This window comes from Notothenia rossii (assembly GCF_949606895.1).
Source record: "Notothenia rossii genome assembly, chromosome: 6".
Taxonomy (NCBI): domain Eukaryota; kingdom Metazoa; phylum Chordata; class Actinopteri; order Perciformes; family Nototheniidae; genus Notothenia; species Notothenia rossii.
In genome coordinates, this window is record NC_136909.1 from 77685859 (window position 1) to 77705843 (window position 19985).

General features: G+C 41.6%; 1 protein-coding gene across 5 annotated transcripts in view; it reads left to right on the top strand.

Moving 5' to 3' along the window:
• The window catches only part of LOC307043194 (ankyrin-3-like), a 96993-nt gene that overhangs the window by 20343 nt on the left and 56665 nt on the right, over positions 1–19985 (top strand). For all 5 annotated transcript variants that reach the window (XR_013809296.1, XM_079687502.1, XM_079687499.1 and 2 more), the window contains exons 2-6: positions 14524–14625; positions 15045–15143; positions 16919–17017; positions 17871–17969; positions 19697–19882. Coding sequence is in view for 4 of the 5 variants with exons in the window: in XM_079687502.1 (XP_079543628.1) it covers positions 14524–14625; positions 15045–15143; positions 16919–17017; positions 17871–17969; positions 19697–19882 (585 nt within the window). In the remaining variant the exon portion in view is untranslated. The remainder of the gene's footprint in view (positions 1–14523; positions 14626–15044; positions 15144–16918; positions 17018–17870; positions 17970–19696; positions 19883–19985) is intronic.

The following is a 19985-nucleotide window of genomic DNA, read 5'->3' on the forward strand; positions in this document are numbered from 1 at the left end:
GTTTATTTTATTATCTTTGCTTTTTAATGACTGTTTTTAAATGCCATTTTCTTAATGTCTTTCATTTTTGTAAAGCACTTTGAATTGCCTTGTGTTGAAAGGTGCTATATAAATAAACTTGCCTTGCCTATAAGAGGCTGTGATGGGGGAATGCATATTGCGTCATGAATGGTGATTTCTGTGTACAGTATAGACAAAGGGAATACATGGGAGACACACTGACAAAGAAGAAATGCTAAAAGGGGAAGATGGATAGAGGCAGTGGAAAGATGGATAGTGGGGAGAAGACATTGGTACAGATGTGGATGTAGATGGAAGTATAAAAGGATCTCAAAGAGCGAGGATAGAAAGGAAAGGAAAGGAAAGAAGAGGATGCTTTAAGCGTTTTCACATCAGTCCCTCCATTGGTGCCACTTCTAGTCCAGCTGAAATGAATTTGAACCAGTTGAGACGAGGAGAAACGGAGGCAGCTTTTGATGAAGTGGTTTAATCATCTCCCTTTGCATACGGATTTAAAAGAGACTTGGTTAGCCGCCTATTGAGTTACATGGAGGCTAACAGCAAAGGCTTTTCTTGGAGCAAGATGAGTCTTTCCCCTTTCTTTCTCTGGATCAGTGGCATATCTAACGTCTGTAACAGATACCCAGCTCAAACTGCCTCAGAAGGAAGAAGCCAATCATGTGATCAGATTAGTCATGTCATGTATCACTTCAGGGCGCTCAAGCTAATATGACACTCCCGGAAACAGAAGAGAGAAAATGAAAGAATTGATCCATGTTCATTTTGCTTGCGAGTGCATTTGTCTGAGTGAGTAAAGTGACTTTCTGTTTCCGTACCTGTCCTTTGCCAAAGTATCTGGATTACAGAGGAAATACATACAAGAATGTGGATGTGAAGTCGACTTTATGAGACTATTTTGAGCTAAGATGCCTCCATTATAGTTGAGGGGGAAGTATGGGATTTCATTAGTTGCTGAGGTTTGTGATATGGAAACCTGGTGACTGTAAGCCTTTCTCTTTTTCTGACGTCTTTCTTAATGGACTGACCTCCCTCATTGTCACATTTTTCCCACACACTCATTGAAATTCATAAGGTATGTGTCACACGTACCCCACTCTCTCTTCCATGTAGCCACACACACATTTACAGTACAACTCATCTCAATTTCCGCTCCTGCAGCTCTCATATTCTACCTGCTGTTCACACAAGATTGACTCTTATTATTACGACTAGGCTTTCAGTCCATCTACTGGTTGCTCATTTGCATTTCAATGTCCCATTGCTGTATCACAAAGAGTGGAAAGTAAGTCATGAGAAAATGTCTCTGTGGAGGATGACCTTTTTTGACACAAAAGGTGTTTTAAGATGTTTTACGGACTGCTTTTTATAGTCGTTACCTTGACAAGGCTTTAATTCTAGGCAATATGAATTATGGATTATTGAATTTTCACAAAGGCTAGATGTAATTGAGGGCTCAGTTTTATAAAAGACCCATTGAAACGGTGTTATAACTCCTAGACTTAGTGATTTGGAATTTAAGAAGCAGCTATGATCAACTTTTTAATAAACAACACTGATTTGAATGACCATATGTAATCTGAAAGGGATTGCTTGTGGTGAAACCCACAGAGTAATATAAACCTGAGTCTTCAGTTCCCTGTATCCATTGAGCTTTTTAGTGTCTTACAGCCTATTGTTAGTAGGCAGAAAACACATAACACCATAAAGGGAAGGGCATCAAATCAGAATGACATATAATCTGAAGACAGAAATATGTTAAAAGGGACACGTTAACCTCATTGATCTACTGTATACAGGATTAAAATCTAGCATGGCTTGTTCAGGTGTAATGATGGACTGTACAATGTTAAGATCAGCCAGAATCTATGTAGTCAAATAAGTTATCTAACTTCATTTCTTGCTGCAGTACTCTCTGTTTTGCCTCGGAACAGCTGTGCTACATTGAGGGAAGTGTCACAGGGATACCTCTGGTGTTTTACACAATTGTCATGGAGGAGACTGTCCACCAGAGTCCAGTGTTTGACTGCTGAACAGTCTGCTGCAGGTCAAACTGAGGCTACAGGAGGAGGAGAAGGAGTAGGGAGGGAGGAAGAGGAGGGGGAGGAAGAGGATGGGGAGGAGGAGGAGGAAGTCCCTGACCCTGTTTGATTTAACCAAACGTTTGTATGTTGGGTAGTGTCTTTGCTGTCCTCTCACTGTTTGGACGTGAGCCCTGTCCTTCTGTTTTTACCCTCTCTTAAGTGCCTCATATGGATAACCTTCATAGTGCTTTTCTCTCTCCTCACTGATTTCTCTTCTCACCTCTTCTTTTACCTCTCTCCCCCTTCTTTGTGTATTTCACTGCTCACCTTTTGCTCTTCTTGAGATTGTTTTGGGGTGACTTTTCGTCGGGACAGGTATTGATCGAGCGCGGTGCAGTAGCGTTCACCTGTACAGCTGACGAGTCAGTTGGAGGAAATCCAATACGACTTTCAAGTTCTCCCCGCGTCAGTGTCAGCAATATTGGGCCCCGTTTTGAGCAGTATAGACACGGGAGACTTCGTGTGTGCAGCATGGACTGCAAGATTACATGCGGTAATAAAGTTGTATATGATTCATATTTTACAACTGTACTGTATGTCACAGCAGCATGCCTCCAACAGTAAAGATGGTAGGCTTCACAATATATATATTCTTACGTAGTTGCAATGTAAATATGTGCTGTAAACAGAATGGAAAAGACTATTCTCAGGATGTATTTTAATTAGTTGAAAGAGTAGTAGAAAACCATCTATTGTTTGATTAGAGCCTTTTGTGTTCAGTTCAATTTGTTCAATAACAAAAAATAACATCCTTTCAATTTTTCTCAGCAAGCTATTGTTTGTATTCTCTGCCAGCAGCAGACAGGCACAAACACCCTGTCCTGTAGTGTCAGTTTATTTATTGCAATTAATATCATTATCCAAATGTTTATTAAAGTTATCACAAATTGTAGATTTTTCTCACATTGTGAAGCCCTAATTGTACAATTTTAAAATGTATAATTGTTCATAAATTTTTTGTATTAATCCGAACATTTATAAATGTATTAGCCAAACTGGGCAGCTGCTGAATGATGATTCCCTCCTTGCTCTACTTCTGTGTTTCACCTATTTTCCTCCTCAAGATCCCTCCCTCCTCTCCTCCTCTTTCCTTCTTTATACCCATCCTCTCTGCCTTCTCAGCTCCCTCCCTCCCTCACTTCCTCTCCTTCTCCCCTCCCTCCCCCCGAGGTTTTACTGTCCCCGGTGACAGTGGGGAGCTCTGCCCTTGAGCTCTGTGCAGCGGGAGCAGTAAATATCTGTTTTGTGTTGTTCCCTACAAACGTTGAGGATACTCCCCAGAATGAGGCGGGTATTTTACAGCTCCTCTGAGACGGATGAGCATGCTCAGCGTGTTTGTGAAACCAGGAAGGGAAAGCCAGCCGGGAGACAAAAGCATTCGCCCACAGCCATTTCTACTCCCCCTTTTGAATATATAAGCATCATTTAGAATTTAATGCCATAAGCATAATACATTTCGGGAGTAAAGCACTACTTTCAAGAAACATTGCAGGGCTTTTGATTGGTACTTTGTTGTAAAATGTCTGCACAATGAATATACTTAGTCAAGTTGGTGATATGTAGTCAGTGCTGAGAAACCCTCCCTGGACAATAAATCCTTTAGGGTTTAAGATTCTTGGATGAAGCTATTCTAATATGAAGATATCTTTTTAAATAAAAACATCGTTTTTTTTAGGGTTATGTTACAGTTAAAAGATTGTCTATGCTAAATGAACTGTTTTAAAGTATGGAATGAGTCTATTTATTTGGTCAAAAATCCTCAAAAATGATTGCAAATTCCCATCCATATTTTATCTCAATTGAATTAGATAAACGTCTCCTATATTATAAATGTATTGTCACGGAATTATCGACTTTATTAAGTTTCCCAACAGGAGACAAGTAGCATGTTTAGCTTTAGATCAGAGTTTGATTAGCCTAACTAGAAAACAGGAAAAAAAGAATAGACATTATAGTACATTTTTACCATATTGACCAACTCTCTGTCTTATAGTGTTTAATTTGTTTAATAATATCAGCTTATAATTGCCCAAAAGCAGAGAAAAAAGCGCAAATGCCACACAAGAGAAAAAACTCGGAGATAATTTATGACCCATGGTGGTTGACAGGCGCTAACGTAAGAATAACGGAGGTGTGTGTGTGTGTGTGTGTGTGTGTGTGTGTGTGTGTGTGTGTGTGTGTGTGTGTGTGTGTGTGTGTGTGTGTGTGTGTGTGTGTGTGTGTGTGTGTGTGTGTGTGTGTGTGTGTGTGTGTGTGTGTGTGTGTGTGTGTGTGTGTGTGTGTGTGTGTGTGTGTGTGTGTGTGTGTGTGTGTGTGTGTGTGTGTGTGTGTGTGTGTGTGTGTGTGTGTGTGTGTGTGTGCGCGCGCGCATGTGCGCGCGCGTGCGGCTGTGTCAAAAGAGATAATTTTCCATAAGTAGGCTTGACTCCCTTCCTCTGTTGTAACCTCCCCCAGTAGCCATGGTAACCCTGTGGTTTCCAAGGCTCACCGCAGTGAGAGTGTGAAGGAGCCGATGATCCACCAATCACACGTTCAACTCGCTCCTCTGGTCCAGAGCATCTGTCACTCCCTCTGTCAGCCTCACGTACACCAAGCTCTCTCTACTTCTGAACGCTCTTCGTCTCCAGTTTGAAAGATGATAGCTCTACAAAATACCCATAATGCAGTGGTGCCATTCCTCTGGAACGGTGACAGAGTGTGGCTGCATGTGACCAACTAATCTGTACGTTTCTGCATATGGTATTAGAGACAGAAATGCCAGAACAACAGCATATAAATAACACTTTTGGGTTTGATACTGGTAAACTGCGTCTATCATTTATTATCAATATACCGCCAGCAGAGGGAAAGAGCGACCCCGGTGTGTCCCAGGGATTTTCCATGTGCTGGAAGTTAATGACCACATTTGTTTTCACATCTGTGAAGAGCAGCTTTTCCCCTGACAGCAAAAATAATCTCTTTAGCAGAGTAACCTTAGGAATGATGTTTTTATTTAACAATTCATGCTGCGACACAATTTGAGCATCACTGTTATTTTAAGAACTTTTATTTTCATGGGTGTTTTAGTTGTTTAGCCATCCATTGAAAGAGTTTCGTGCCTAACTATTTTCCTATGCTTAGAACATTATTTCAGTTGCTTTTTTGCAAAGAGTTTGATTACATATTTATTTTACTCTCATGTCTGTTGGGTAAATACAACCAGCAGCAGGTTAGCTCAGCTTAGCATAAAGACAGGAAACAATGGAAAACAGACAGCTCCAGTACCAGCACTATTAAAGCTTCTTTTTTGCAATACATACCATTTTAAGGGGCATTTATGTGCTGGTGCATTTTGGGAAGATTCCAGCAGTTGTTAAATGTATTTCCAACATATCTTTCAGTGATTCTCAGATGCTTTATTTAGCACATATTTCTGACACATTAAAGGGCAACACCATCTGTATACAGTTTTGGTAAAGAATGAAAATATACATCACTTTTTGTAGAATTTGTTTTTTTTTATTCTTCATTTCCCAAATACCCATCTCACGACCTCTCAGATTGATCTTGGGACACCTTTGGGGGGGTACACCTGACCCACACTGGTCTAAACAACATTGAATATAGTGAGGGGGGCTGATCTATTGTGGAAAAACTGTTTTCCTTCCTTGAAGATAAGACGTGTTGAAGAACGCTATACAGCAGTGGGTGGTTTTCCGAGATAAGATCAGATCATGTCCCACCCACAGGTGTAATAATCAAAGATCAAACATATAACATGGACACGGCTGTTATGCTGCATGTTACGCTTTACCTCAGCTGTTTGAGATCCCAGATAGAAATCAAACCAAAGCTCTTAATGTACATTTTTCAGGAGAACACTGAGTCCACTTGGCTGGAGCTCAGCTATGAGAAGGATTTGTAGGGAGAAATCACGAAGGGGGGGGGGGGGGGTGAGCTCCTCGTCCTCTCCCAGATGACCGCAGTGGTGCTGAGGGGTGAGAGGTGGGAGTACAGAAGGTGTCCCTAATACCAAAGGAAAAGCCCCTAATCCTCTGTTAAAGTCTCCCCATTGACTGTTTGGGGTGGGGGGGCCCCCACCGGTAGCCCCGAAATAGCGTCTGGTTTTATTGTTCTCTGCTGGTAGTGGATTTACCCCCCCCACCCCCCTAAAGGACCCATAAAATCACTGCTGCTAGCTCTCATGCATTAAGACCCCTTGGGTTTATTTCATGCAGGTAGCACAGCCTGGACAAATGACACACACAAACACACGCGCGCGCACACACACACGCGCACACACACACACGCTGGTCTTTGTTGGGGGAGAAAAAGCTGATAAGCAGGATGACAATAAAGAGCCGTTGTTAGAAACCAAGGGAGGAAGGGAGAGTGAGCCAGAGAGAATGAGTGGGAGGGAGAGTGGGTGGGATAACAAGAGAGATGGGGGGGGGGGTCGAGTCATTTTAGTATTTGTTTCAGCTGCTATTTTCAGCTCTGCCCCTCTCCCTAACCTTGGATATCAAGATCACACTGACACCCACCACCACCAGTAAATGAAGGTGAGGAAGAAAAGGAAGGAGGCGGAGGGAGAATTCTCAGATACTATGGTAAGTCAGCGCTCCTCCTCCTGCACCCTCCCCGCTCGAAGGTGCTTTCTGGGGCGGGGGCCAGCTTCTGTGAGGCAGCAGGGATTTACTCTTGTTGACATATTTCTTTTTTGAAAAAGACAGATAGAGAGAGGCAGCGGAGTGGATTTGCTAAGTGTCCTCTCTGCAGCGTGAAAGACTGCGTGACGCTCAGCGCTTTGTTTACGCTGCGCTGAAGAGCTAGACCCGGCATCCTCTCTTTCCCCCCCCCCCATCTCGACTCACTTCTTGCCTCCCACCATTCCTCCTTCTGGTGTGCAGCTTATCGACCAGACAGAGGAAGGAGCTGTTGTATCCGCTCACATTTATTGGTGTTTTTTTTTTTTTTTACCTGAGCCAATGGCACCTTGCTGATTCCTCTGAGTGGGATGGATGCCTATGAGGTTAAGATAAGGATAAGTGACTGAGGACTGGTTGGCTTTGGGGAACACTCAGAGCTCAGATTTCACTCCTCTTCATACAGAGGAGGGAGAGAAAGTGAACATGGCTGTGGAAGAGGGTGTTGTCTTCCTAACACAAGTGAGTAGTGGATTTATTCTCACGTTTGTAACGGGTTGTTTGATTCTGAAAAGTTAGAGATGTGTTGTGATTTGATATTATCCTAATAACCAGTGTTATTGAGGTTTTGAGTTCAGTGGTGCACCAAACTACGAGAGTGACCTAGTCTCGTTTCATTCATTATGACTGCATGGGTGTGTGTGATCATGGAAAGCTGATGCCGTCAGATGAAAAGTGTGTGTGTGTTTGTTTATAACATGCAGGTGTGGGGTGTAGAAATTGAGTTACACATGCACCTGCAGTTTAAATGATTTTGCAAGTTAGATACCCTTTTATTCAGTATCAGCTTTATTGGCCACATGACAAACACATATTTCACTCACTCTTTTGATTGCTTAGAGTGCTGTATAAATAGAAATGCAGCTTCAAAAAACAAGGACAACAAAGCTGAAAAAGAGTAAACATACACATTAAGCCAATGTTTACATACAAGCAGGTTAAAAAAGAGAAATATAGTATAGCCTATAAATGAATACGGAAAAAGCGACATCACATTTCTTTAAATCAGACTGTTTTTTGAAAATTGAATTCAAAGCACTAGTTTGATATTTTTGGAAATACGTTTATTTGCTTTCGTTGCCATGAAATACAGCTAGACTCATTTACAGTTACTATGCTTAGGGCAAAGCTAACTAACTGCCTCCTTCTGCTTCATCTGTTTTCTCCTTTGACTTAGCATGAGAGCAAATAGTATTTCCTTCAGACCTTCCTTTTAAGATGACATACAAGCTTTTGCTGGTGTAAGCAGGTCTTGTTTGGAGTGGTTTAAAGGAATTCTCTGGCCAGTATCTTAAAGAGGTTTCTGTTCACAATCATTTCTCCTGGCCATTAGAGGACATGACACATTGACCGCCTTTCTCCTCTTTGCAGCTCTTGCGAAATGTGTGGTGCTTTCCATCAGCATCACTACAATATAGAGACTGTTCCGCATATTATGATGTTTAAAAACACATGGCAGCTGTGGACTAATATAAGTTTTTACATTTTAAATCTGAGGCAGTGAAATGTATAGATTCTGGGTATAGACAGCCATTCATTATGTTGCCAATAATGTGCTTTTCTTCCATTCCTCTTAAAGCCTCAATAATGATTTTCTGGTGACAGCAAAATGGGGGCATTGATTCATCAATAGGGTTGCTAGATTTAGCCCTGAGAAAAAGACAGAAACGATGATAGGAGAGAATGATTTGAGAAGTTTGAGGACCCAGTGATGGGAGAGATGAATGTGGATGTTGGTGGCGGGGTGGGTGAGGTTGATTGGCACTGTTGGTGTTTTGGGATGCCCCTAGCTTTGTGCTAGCTGTGGAGCTTTGTGTGTTTTGTGCTGTCAGGAGAGAAGGGGATAAAGTGAAACAATAGAGCCCAGACAACCACAGCCTACAGCAATGACATCAACATGTTGTTTTTGTTTGTGTGTATTATTCATGCTTATGTTGTAGGTAAACTCTGTCCTAAAGTGTGTGCAGGCATGTATGTGTTGATGCATTTCTTCTTATATATGTGCATCCTTCTTAATGCTGCCAGTTTCTGTTTTGTTGCATGCTCAAGTGACTCAGACTAGACTATCATGTTGATGTGATAAGGACGAGGTGTGCCAAGTATAGATTCAGCAGGAATACATCCAAATGCTCTGCAGCTCCAAACACCATGCCTAGACTCAAGGAACCAAACAAACCACCAAAAGAAACGACTGCCCAGCTATTTTTTTATTTTGAATTTTGCAGATAGTATACAAAAAATCCATATACTTTACCAATTTATCATAAAAAGTAGTAATACATGCATGCATCGTCGGACATCAAACTATAACTTTAGGGTGATACTGCAAATACACCTTTAACAGAAGGAAGCCAATTCATTATGACTTTAGTTTGGTTCTTTTAATGCTAAAGTTGTGCAGCTGCAAGTAGCTTCTTGGACATTGACTTCCTTAACAGCACACGCACAAAATGAAGGTTGTTGTTATTTGGTATGCATTCTACGTTGTGTGAGGATGCTTACTGACTTACTTGCACTCCAACTAACTGCTATTTACATTATCCATTAATCTGAGTATTGCTAAGTCTCTTAATGTCAGAAAATAGTGGAACATTTTCATCCCAGTTTCTCCAAGGTCTTTGAGTGTCTTGTTTGTCAGTAAAAAACCTGCGGCTATTCACTTTAATATCGTGAAATTCTGAGAAAAGCAGGAACATCTCATACACAAGAATCCTAAAACAGCATTGAGATTTTCCCAGGTTCTTCATCTTCTAAGATTACACTTTTAAAGAGCATCTGCAGAAACCAGTCAGTGACCAGAGGGCATTTTTAATTAGAACTGAGATAGTTAATTGTCATCTTTAACAGCAACTTACCCAGAAATTAGATGCCTTTTTGACTTTGTAAGACTGTAATTGGGAATGCTAAATTTGCAGCTTTTCCAGTTAACACGTGTCAGATTCTCTCTCCCTCTCTCTCTCATCCTTTCCCTTCTATATAACATTAGATTAATGCTTTCCTTCAGGCTTAACCTAGTCTTTAATGCCCCCATTTTCTTTGAACCTCTGAACTGTGGAGGCTTAATGATATTTCTTTCACTAATCTCTCGCCCCGTCCTGTGCAACACTTCATTCACAAAGACTTCAGGACCCCTCATGTTGGACGTGGAGGCGATGTGGATGGCGGGTTGGACATGTTGGTCACTGGTTTCCTCTGCGGGCGTTAAGGGATACACTTGACGAGAGCAATGAATAGTGACTTATGAAGACTACTTAATCTGTTGGCACTTATAAGCTTGAGCGGATGCAGACGGAGAAGCAAAGGGTTCTATGTGTGATGTAAACATTATTGCAGGAAAGGAACCTATGTACACAAAATATAAACTTTAAGATGCTCTTGGACCTCTATATTATATATATTTTTATTGTGTCTTTGAGTTGTCCATCAATCCATACTTATGTCTCATTCTTGAGAACACAATATCTCAGAAATTGGTCAAAGGTCAAGGTCACTGTGACATAAGAAACATGTTTTTGTCTATAAATCTAGAATTCATACACTGACAATATCATTCAACTATCTAAAAGGATAAAATGAGGACATTTTGGACATAAATTATGTAAACTGCAACTTTAGCAGGCAGTACATGTAGTTACAGATGTATTGCACCTATTTCTAAAGTCAGTGCTTGTATGTTTAAGTTAATTCTCCTTTTTGGATTAAATTATTTAAAAACAACAGTTAAACATATCAAACATATCATGTTTAACTCGCATGATATTTGATGAAGTATTAAAGTATTTTTCATGCACGCTGCCTGTTCACAGCAGTGTGACGCACTTGTGTATTTCCATGTCCGAGGTTTAAGAGCGGTAAAGCATCTGGTGACACTCAACAAAGCCTGAGAGTCGCAGGACACACAGGCAGCCTACACACAGCACCACACACACAGGAGGGTTATGTCATAAACAGGGCAAATGTTTTACAGGCATGCAGACGCACACACGCTGCATATATATTGTTATATGTGGAGAGAATTTGACTTAAATAATTGAGGATGAAGCTAGAACTAAGGCTGATATTCTGAAGTTGTGCAACTGGCTTTTGTTCTTTTTGTTGAAGACATCAGTGTTTCCCCTAGGATGGAGTCATAGCAGCGGTGCTAAGGCACGTGGGCCCAGCACAATGTGAGCGCGGAGTGTGTGGAATTTTTTAGTATGTGCGTGTGCAAAGTGCGTCCCGCCAATTTGTTTCTATGTGTCTGCCAGCACAAGAAAGGCTCTTGAGGCCTAGTACCAGGGCCGGTTCTAGCCAATTTGCTGCCCTAGGCGAGATTTTATATATAAAGAATAAATGAAAAATCTCTACAAAAGACAAATACACTACAAATACAGAAACGTATTGACATAGGTCATACTGTATACGTCAAAATGGCTTCAAATGTATTCAGTATTGTACTGTATGAACATGTTTTTATTGGGGGGTGGACGTCACATCCTCTAAGGGGGTATGGGGGTATGCCCACCCGGGAAGATTCTTTTTGAACATTTTAAAGTAAAATGCTTCAATCTGGTGCACTTTGAGCACACAATTACGAGACTAGATCTAGGGGGTACAACTCTGAAACACCCATATGAAAAAGATCGGTTTACATTTTATTAATCAAATAAGTATGTGAACATAACCAATAACCTTCCATAGCCAATAACAAATACATGTAACTTATTTTATTTTTGTTGTTCATTTATATCTTATTTGACCAGTTAACATTCATTTATTTATGCATATCTTTGTATCTCACCAACTTTAAACAATATTTTTGGTTTACTGTCCTAATACATTGGAATGATTTCAAACCTGTTTTTATTTATCCTAATAATTATAAAGGAGTGCCTTGGAAATATGTGTTTACATAATTTGTAAAATGAACTATCTAAACACTCAGTGAGTCCTTTACCCCACTGAGCCTCTCAGTCTGACAGGAGAGCTCTCCTCCACCCTGGTTGTAGAAACATCTACTTCTTATATCCGTTAGCGCAGCTAGCACCAGATTCTAATAACAACAGCGCCGGTACCGGTGCACCCTCTCTCTCTCTCTCCCTCGCTCGCTCTCTCGCTCCCACGCTCGCACTTTGGCTGTGAGCTGCGGGCGCCTGATAAGCCAACATCCCCCACTTTCATCACTTACAGCGCCTATGTCAAAAATCGGCCCTGCCAGTACATACAGTGGCAATGTCTCAAGATTTAGCAAAGATACACCTTTATTGAACATACAGTAACACAAATACTACCAATCCACATAACAAACAATCAAAAACGAAAAAGGGTCGCCACTTATTATTTTTTTTTTAAATTTTTTTTTTTGGGTACCTGGCTGGCGCCCCCTAGCGCTGCTGTGCCGCCGCTATTTATATATAGGGGAAACAGTGAGACATTCATGAAAATAAATAAGAACTGTTGGTTCATACATACATACAATAAGATAAAAACATTTAGTAGATAAATATCAACATTTAAAGTGCTGTAACAAAGAAGAAAGAAGGTACAATGAATATCCATGTGAAAGTGTACATGGACTTTTTAAAACATCTTCATTTTCTGAAGTTCTTTGATAAAGAATGCTGCATATAATATATGAAGATAGGCTTTATTCTGTATATTTGAACAGAAAGCAGGGGATGTTTTACTTCATTTCTTAACTTCTCTTATTACTGTCCTGGCAAAGTTAAACATAGTAGACGATGATGGAGAAGAAAAGCTGGTGTAAACTTTGAAGTTAATGTAAACTTTTCAAGAGAGAGTGTGTGAAGTTTATTTTAAGGGAATGACCGCCTGATCTGGCTCAGTTTATATTCTGTTGTTGCTCGCCCGGTTTCTCACCAAAAATTCCTGAAAAGCATCACTTATAAACAAAAGTCACTATGATGCATGCCTACTGTATACTGTACTTTGAAGACTTCAGTGGGAAAAGTCAAAAGCATCTTAGAATAAGTGCAGAGCGTTTACTTCAGTGACGCTGTTGAGGTAGGACAGTGTGATGACGGAGAGCTGCTGGGCTTAGACTGGACGGGAGCCAGAGTGTTTTCACAGGTCAACATGAAGGTTGATTCTGACTGTCGTTGAATAACAAGTCATGAAGAAACTGGTCTGTTCATTCTGTTGATTTACAATATAATATATGTGTGTGATATTTAGATGATGATCAGATTGTTTGGCTTGCTGTCAATTACGTTTGTACTAGATTGTGTTTCTTTTATTCAACATGTCAACAAACAGAAAAGATCGTCACTGTTCTTGATGTTATCGTAAAAATAACAACACAATCTCATCCACAAGCCGAATAATCCTCATGGTTCAGGCTCTGTGACAGCGTGTGTTGTATCATGACTTTTCTCAAGGCCACAAGAACAAAGATACCATTAGTGGTTCAGAGCTCTCTAATGTTCTCTGGGGGGGAGTCTGTGGCTGATATGAACTTTAGCTTGATGGTTTCTTGTAATCAGGAAATGACCAGTTTCCAGTTCAAGCTGTTTCATCTTCCATTAGTTTTGTTTGTGCATGAGCACCCGTAGACACACACATTTTCCTCTCACGGTGGAGCTATCTGATGCTGGATGTCTCGTTCACTCACATTCTGGCTTTGGGTCAAATCCCCCTCTGTTTGTCAGAGTTATTTTTGGCCGAGGGGGAGGCGGGAGTACAACGTTGGATAACCGCTCTTACAGTTTGTCCCTGCCGACTTCATCCTACTGTAAGTGTCTCTGGACGCGAGGCTAAATTTAGCAGGTCTGGGCTTTTGATCATTCAGGGAAATTTGGGGTTTTTGAGCCTCGGTTATGAAGCAACAACATATCACAGCTTCTCTCCCGCCTGCTCTCTGCAGCTCAAGTGCTGAGTTTAACAAAAAAAAGCTCTTTGCAAGGCTGTATGAAGAAGGATGACAAAATGTGCCGAGTGTGCTGTGTGTCATTTCATGTCAAACCAAATGTCCTCGAAGCTAACATGCACCCGTAAAGCAACACAACCTCCCTCCCTCTCTTCTTCTCTTTTTAGCTTTCTCCATCTCTTTGTCTGCCCTCATCTTCTTTCAACCCCCTCTGCACGCTTTCACCTCGTCTCGCACACGCACATGCACACGCACATGCACCCCACATTTGTTATAGAGGCAATAACACGCTTGCATCATCATTTTTTTATTTTGGTGTGCAAAGCCCTATTTCTGTAGTGATGTAAAGGACATCCAAGCAGAATGGAGAGCGCTCTGCTGCTGGTAGCACGGCGACACTCTCACCACTGCTTTACTGGTGGACTCAGAGGAAGTCTCTGAGGCAGCTGCGTCGACCACCCGGTGACTGAACTTCCTACCTTTGGGAATCAGAGACATTTGGATTTACTAAAGCTGGAATAACAGACCAACGGGATCTGGTCCATGACGGAGGATGACGTGAATGTGCCGTGGCTCTGCTGGTTTTTTCTCACGGATTTACTTTTTGAGATGTTGTGTTGTTTTGAGACACCAATGGATTTATGGTCGCTTTATCGATTTTACAATGGAGCAACTGTGTGTGTGGATTGTGGCTTTGTTCTTTCCCCTGTTACAATGTTTTGTGGATATCTGAGCAATTATGACAGAGTTCTATCTGGTAATATTTCTGCGTTTGTATTGGCTTTATTCTCACGCGTTGCTGATTGTTACAGTTTCATGCAGATAAGCATGTCTGACATACTCATCTCCTCTCTCTTTCTCTTTTCTCCAGTCTGACAGCAATGCAAGTTACCTGCGAGCTGCCCGGGCAGGGAACCTTGAAAAGGTGCTTGACTACCTCAAGACAGGTGTTGAGATTAACATCTGCAATCAGGTATGTCTTTAGATGCTCTTATTAAGAAACCAAAAATCCTATGTGTACTTCTCGGGTTTAAAGAAGAATATTAAGATATTATTTTCTGCACTTTTATGCTTGTGAGTGTGTGTATATCGTTATGTGATTGTATGTAAGTGAGAATGTCTGTTTACTTGCACAATCTTGCTGCCTCTGTATGATACGTCGCTGTACAAATGCATTTTAGTTTAATAGACCCCTCTACACACATAAACATGCTGCTGCATCAGCTGCTTTTCAAATATGGGGCTCAAGGGCTCAACTGAGCAGGCGGGATCGTCCTCTACATTGAATATTTTAGGATTTTCAACCCATCTTTTAAGCACAAGTAAAAAAATGATCACAGTTTATATAGTGCATGAGCTACAGACACTCCACTAAATGTGTTTCTTTCTCAGAATGGTTTGAACGCTCTTCATCTAGCCTCCAAAGAGGGGCACGTTGAGGTAGTCTCTGAGCTGCTGAAGCTGGAAGCTGCTGTGGATGCGGCCACGAAGGTAAGACCAACTAACCCCCCTCACCTAACACATTTTAGCTCATGTTATGGAGGACTGTATTTGTATCCAGCACAGAACATGGCTGCACTCTGGGATCCAACAGCATGCAGCTACAGTACAACTACTAAGTTTGTAGCCTTCGTTTTTATGGTTTATCATTGGATCAATATTTAATGATCCCTAAGGGGCCGGCTACTTGAATGTTAATGTCTGAATTAAGCTAAAATGCCTTCAGCAGTAGAATGCATTCATTTGAAATATATCGAATACAGAAAAAAGTAGACAAGTCAGCAAATGTGTAATATTGTATGTACTGTAAATCTGAATGATAGTATATTTCTTCAGTGGATGGTCTCCTCCGTTGATGCGTCTGTACTCCGCTGCTAAAAGGAGTTGAAAACATTATTCAGATATGAGGAGGCGTTCACTCCCATTTAGTCGTCTGGTTCAGCCCCTCTGCCTCAGGCCACATTCCTAGTGCTGACATAAACAGAGAACACAATGAAATATTCAAGATCAGGGATTAAATCTCCCCAATTAAAGCCTCTCTATTGTGACCCTGAGGATGCTGAGAGATTACTTTAAGATTTAGGAATCCAGTGCCACCGCCTTTACGCCTATCCATTCACTGTTTCATGTAGCCGATGGAGACAATTAGGACGGGTACATAGATTTAGAAACACAGTGTGTTACATTTAGGCTATGTGGGTTTTTAATACTAAACTTAATTGTATATATTCCCCTCGATTGCTGTGCTGCTCTTGTTGTGGCATTGTCGTCAGTTCATTAGCCCTTTAGCAGCTTTCTAACAAACGCTGCTCTGGTGATGCGTACCATGTTAAGACTGTCGGAGAGAATCTCTTTCAAACTCTTTTTAAAAGCTTTTGGGGCTGAAGAGTGTGTTGTTTTACTGGATTGCAATATATTTGTGGAGCTTTTTCATTGTGTGTGTTCAGAAAATCATGGTGCATTCTGGGTTATGATTTCTACAGTGAATAGAGTGCTCAGGTCTGGCAAGTTGTTGGGAGAACGTTATGCTTTTACTATTTAACCATGCACACCACCTTTGCTTACACTTAAAGGGGGTGGAAAGATGACTTAGACCGCCTTGTACAGGTAGATTATTCCAATCAAAGGAACTTTAAACCTTAAGATTTGATTGATTATTGACTCAAACACTGCAGAAGAATGAAGCTGTTTAGATTGTTTCAATTGATTATAACAGCAGATAATAAACTCATAGTATAAGTTGTACTTGAGAAAAGTCTAAAATCTCAGTAAAGTAAAAGCGCTTTTCTTTAACTTCAGTTTAACAGTCTTTTAAGTGTCTTTTAATCCACCTTGTGCCTGAACAGATATGGTTTCCTTGCTACAGTTTACAGTGCATGTGACAGGTGATCACTATTGAACAACAACACTTGATAACAGAGCCCAGTATATGCGGGGGTTGAACCTGCCTTAACAAGGTTCAGTACTTGTTCGTAAAATGCCTCCTGTAGTTATATTTATGGCAGCGGCTTGGCGAGAGCTCATTTATGTGCAGGACGCGGGGGCATCGGAAGTGACACATTGTTGGCAGGGCAGGGAGATGCCAGAGCTGGAACGCCAGCTATACAAAAGTCTTCTCAGGGGCGTGAGGGGATTCATGGGGCACTTAGATACTGAAATGAATACATACAGACTATAGCAGTAAACAGTGACGCACGTTAGCAATATGATTGGACAGGTGCGACAGAGCTTAACACACATTCCTGTGGTTGTTCCCTGTTATCCAGAAAGGAAACACTGCTCTGCACATAGCTTCGCTTGCCGGACAAACGGAAGTCGTCAAAGAGCTGGTCACAAATGGAGCCAATGTCAACTCACAATCTCAGGTAGGACACACACACACACACACACACACACACACACACACACACACACACACACACACACACACACACACACACACACACACACACACACACACACACACACAATGTCAAAGTGACAGCAAGGTCCTGTTGGTCTGAAACAACCTGATTGTAACTACAGTGCTGCGATGCATACACTTGTTTGAGTGATACTGTATCATGGAGTCACTGACGCTGAGGGGAATCACTCAGTGGAAAGATCCTCTATGAAACAATCTGGCATCACGCCAACTAGGCCTCTCAGGAAACTGATGTCCTTGCATTTTACAGTTAACTCTCTCAGATCAAGGTGAGAGGATAGATTTCAAGCACCTCCTTTCTCTCTGGTCTTATCAAACCATGAAACAGCCAATAGAGATGTAACAGCAACTAGGGCTGCAACATAAGATTATTTTCATTTTCGTTTAATGTATGTTTTGTAAAGATTACTTGTTTGGTGTTTAAAATGTAAGAAAATTGTGAAAATGTCCTTTTCATTTTCTCAAAGTCAAAGTGATGATGTTCCCAAATGTCTTGTTTTGAAAGTCAAAACCCAAGCATATTCAGTTTGATATCATCTAAAACAGAAAAACATAAACGATCTGCATTTTTAACAGCATAATTGGTCCTTTTTACACTTAATTGACTATCACAATATGTGAATCATTTCCCTGTCTATTGACAAAATGATACAATTGTCAATAAGATCTTTTTTTCCAAAGAGGAAATCTGAATTTCCAACAATTTTCTTGTATCCATTTGTAGTATAAATCAGCAAAGTGAAATATAAGCCAGTTTGTAAATGTGCGTGTGTTTTGGTCCATGCGTTCTGCAGAATGGCTTCACTCCCCTTTACATGGCCGCCCAGGAGAATCACCTGGAGGTGGTTCGCTTGCTTCTGGAGAACAGCGCCAGTCAGAGTATGGCCACTGAGGTACTGTACGTGTGTGTGTGTGTGTGTGTGTGTGTGTGTGTGTGTGTGTGTGTGTGTGTGTGTGTGTGTGTGTGTGTGTGTGTGTGTGTGTGTGTGTGTGTGTGTGTGTGTGTGTGTGTGTGTGTGTGTGTGTGTGTGTGTGTGTGTGTGTGTGTGTGTGTGTGTGTGTGTGTGTGTGTGTGTGTGTGTGTGTGTGTGTGTGTGTGTGTGTGTGTGTGTGGGTTATTGTTTGTACATGTGTAAGTCTTGTGTCCACCTCCCTACGGGTACAGTATGTCTCCATGGATTTTCTCTGCTTCGGTCATGTGTGGTCTTTACATCTGTTGTACTAACCACCTCCATCTCCTCCTCTCTGTTTCCTCCCGTTGCTCCTTCACTGTCCTGTCTCTGTGTCCTTTCTGTCTCACATTCTCACTCTGTCTGCCTCTCTGTCTTCACACTGTCCTCTTCTGCCTGTCCCTTCTCCTCCTCCCCTCCTCCCTCCTCATCTCCTCATGAGGGAGTAGCAGAGCTCCATTGATTGGTAGTGTATGGTGGAGGAGGCAGAGTGACCTTGAGTGGGTCACAGATGAGGTCCGCTCCGCTCGCTGCCTCTCCTCCACGTTTTGCTGCTGCCGCTGTTACTGCCCTGATTTACGTTGCTCAGCCTGTGGAACCCATACACACATACCATACTTATCAGTCTCCACACGTACACACACACACAAAGCACGTGCACATAAGGAAATAAAGCTGATGGAGATAATGGAATAGCCTGTCTTCAGTCCACTGGTTTACATGTATGGGCTACATGGTTAGAAACAAACGCCCTTCAGGACAAGCATTCACTTACACATAGAATAGGCTTGCTCACACACTGATGTGCACACTATTTATATGAACATGATATCTGCATGCACATACACACATACATCTGCAAACACACACATTGAAGTGTGCAGTGCTGTGGCAGGGAGCTTTTAGCTGAATTATGCATCACAAGAGTATTGTGAGTAGGAGATAGACGTGAGAGTTTTCAGCCCATCATCTCATTATGTAACTTACATTAGGGGCCTATATGGGTAGGAGGCCTGAGAACATACAGAATGTGTACAGTAATCTCTACTGTTTGAAACATGGGCTAATGGGCTATTAAGGGATGATTTACTGTCCTTAACTCTCCAAGGAGGTCAGACTGTGTTAATGTTGAGCTCCTTAGTTTCTATTTTAAGTTCAAATATGCCCCTAGAGTACCCAAAATCATTTTTTCAAACTGAAACTAACGATTGGAAAAACGAACCTCCAGTTACAATCATAAAGTCATCTCTCATGTGTTTATGGAAAAAATAACACACAAAAGAAAGGGCATATTAATGTTGCCCATGTGTGTCCTATTAGTTTTTCCTATAGTGACACAATTAACCAAATTATCTGTTTCTTGTTCCTAGACTTACCATTTGAACAACATAGAAAAGATGTGTCTTATATGACACAGGGAAAAGCCTACATATATCCATTATACATTTTTAAAAACGTCTTATGGTCTCAGAGGTCTTGCATTGCTTTACTCAATGCTTGCAGCACAATAATAATTCAGCTAAATGTAATATTGGAGCCCCATCTCTCCATGACCCTGCCCACATTATCCATCCAGTCACACCATCTCATATCAGCTCCGTCACCAGTAATGTGTTTCTGCGCCGCTGCAGCCCATAGTGACTCTTCTCTCTCTTTCTCCTCACACGCAGGACGGCTTTACTCCTCTGGCGGTGGCCCTCCAGCAGGGCCATGACCAGGTGGTCTCCCTGCTACTGGAGAACGATACAAAGGGCAAGGTACGACTCCCTGCCCTGCACATCGCTGCCCGCAAGGATGACACCAAGGCCGCGGCCCTGCTCCTGCAGAACGACCACAACGCAGACGTCGAGTCCAAGGTGAGAGCTATTCCAACACCAGATCTTTAGTTGGTGTTAGACAAATATCACTCGTCACCGGCTTGAGCTTCAATATCAGGATACATGTATTTATTATCCTTGC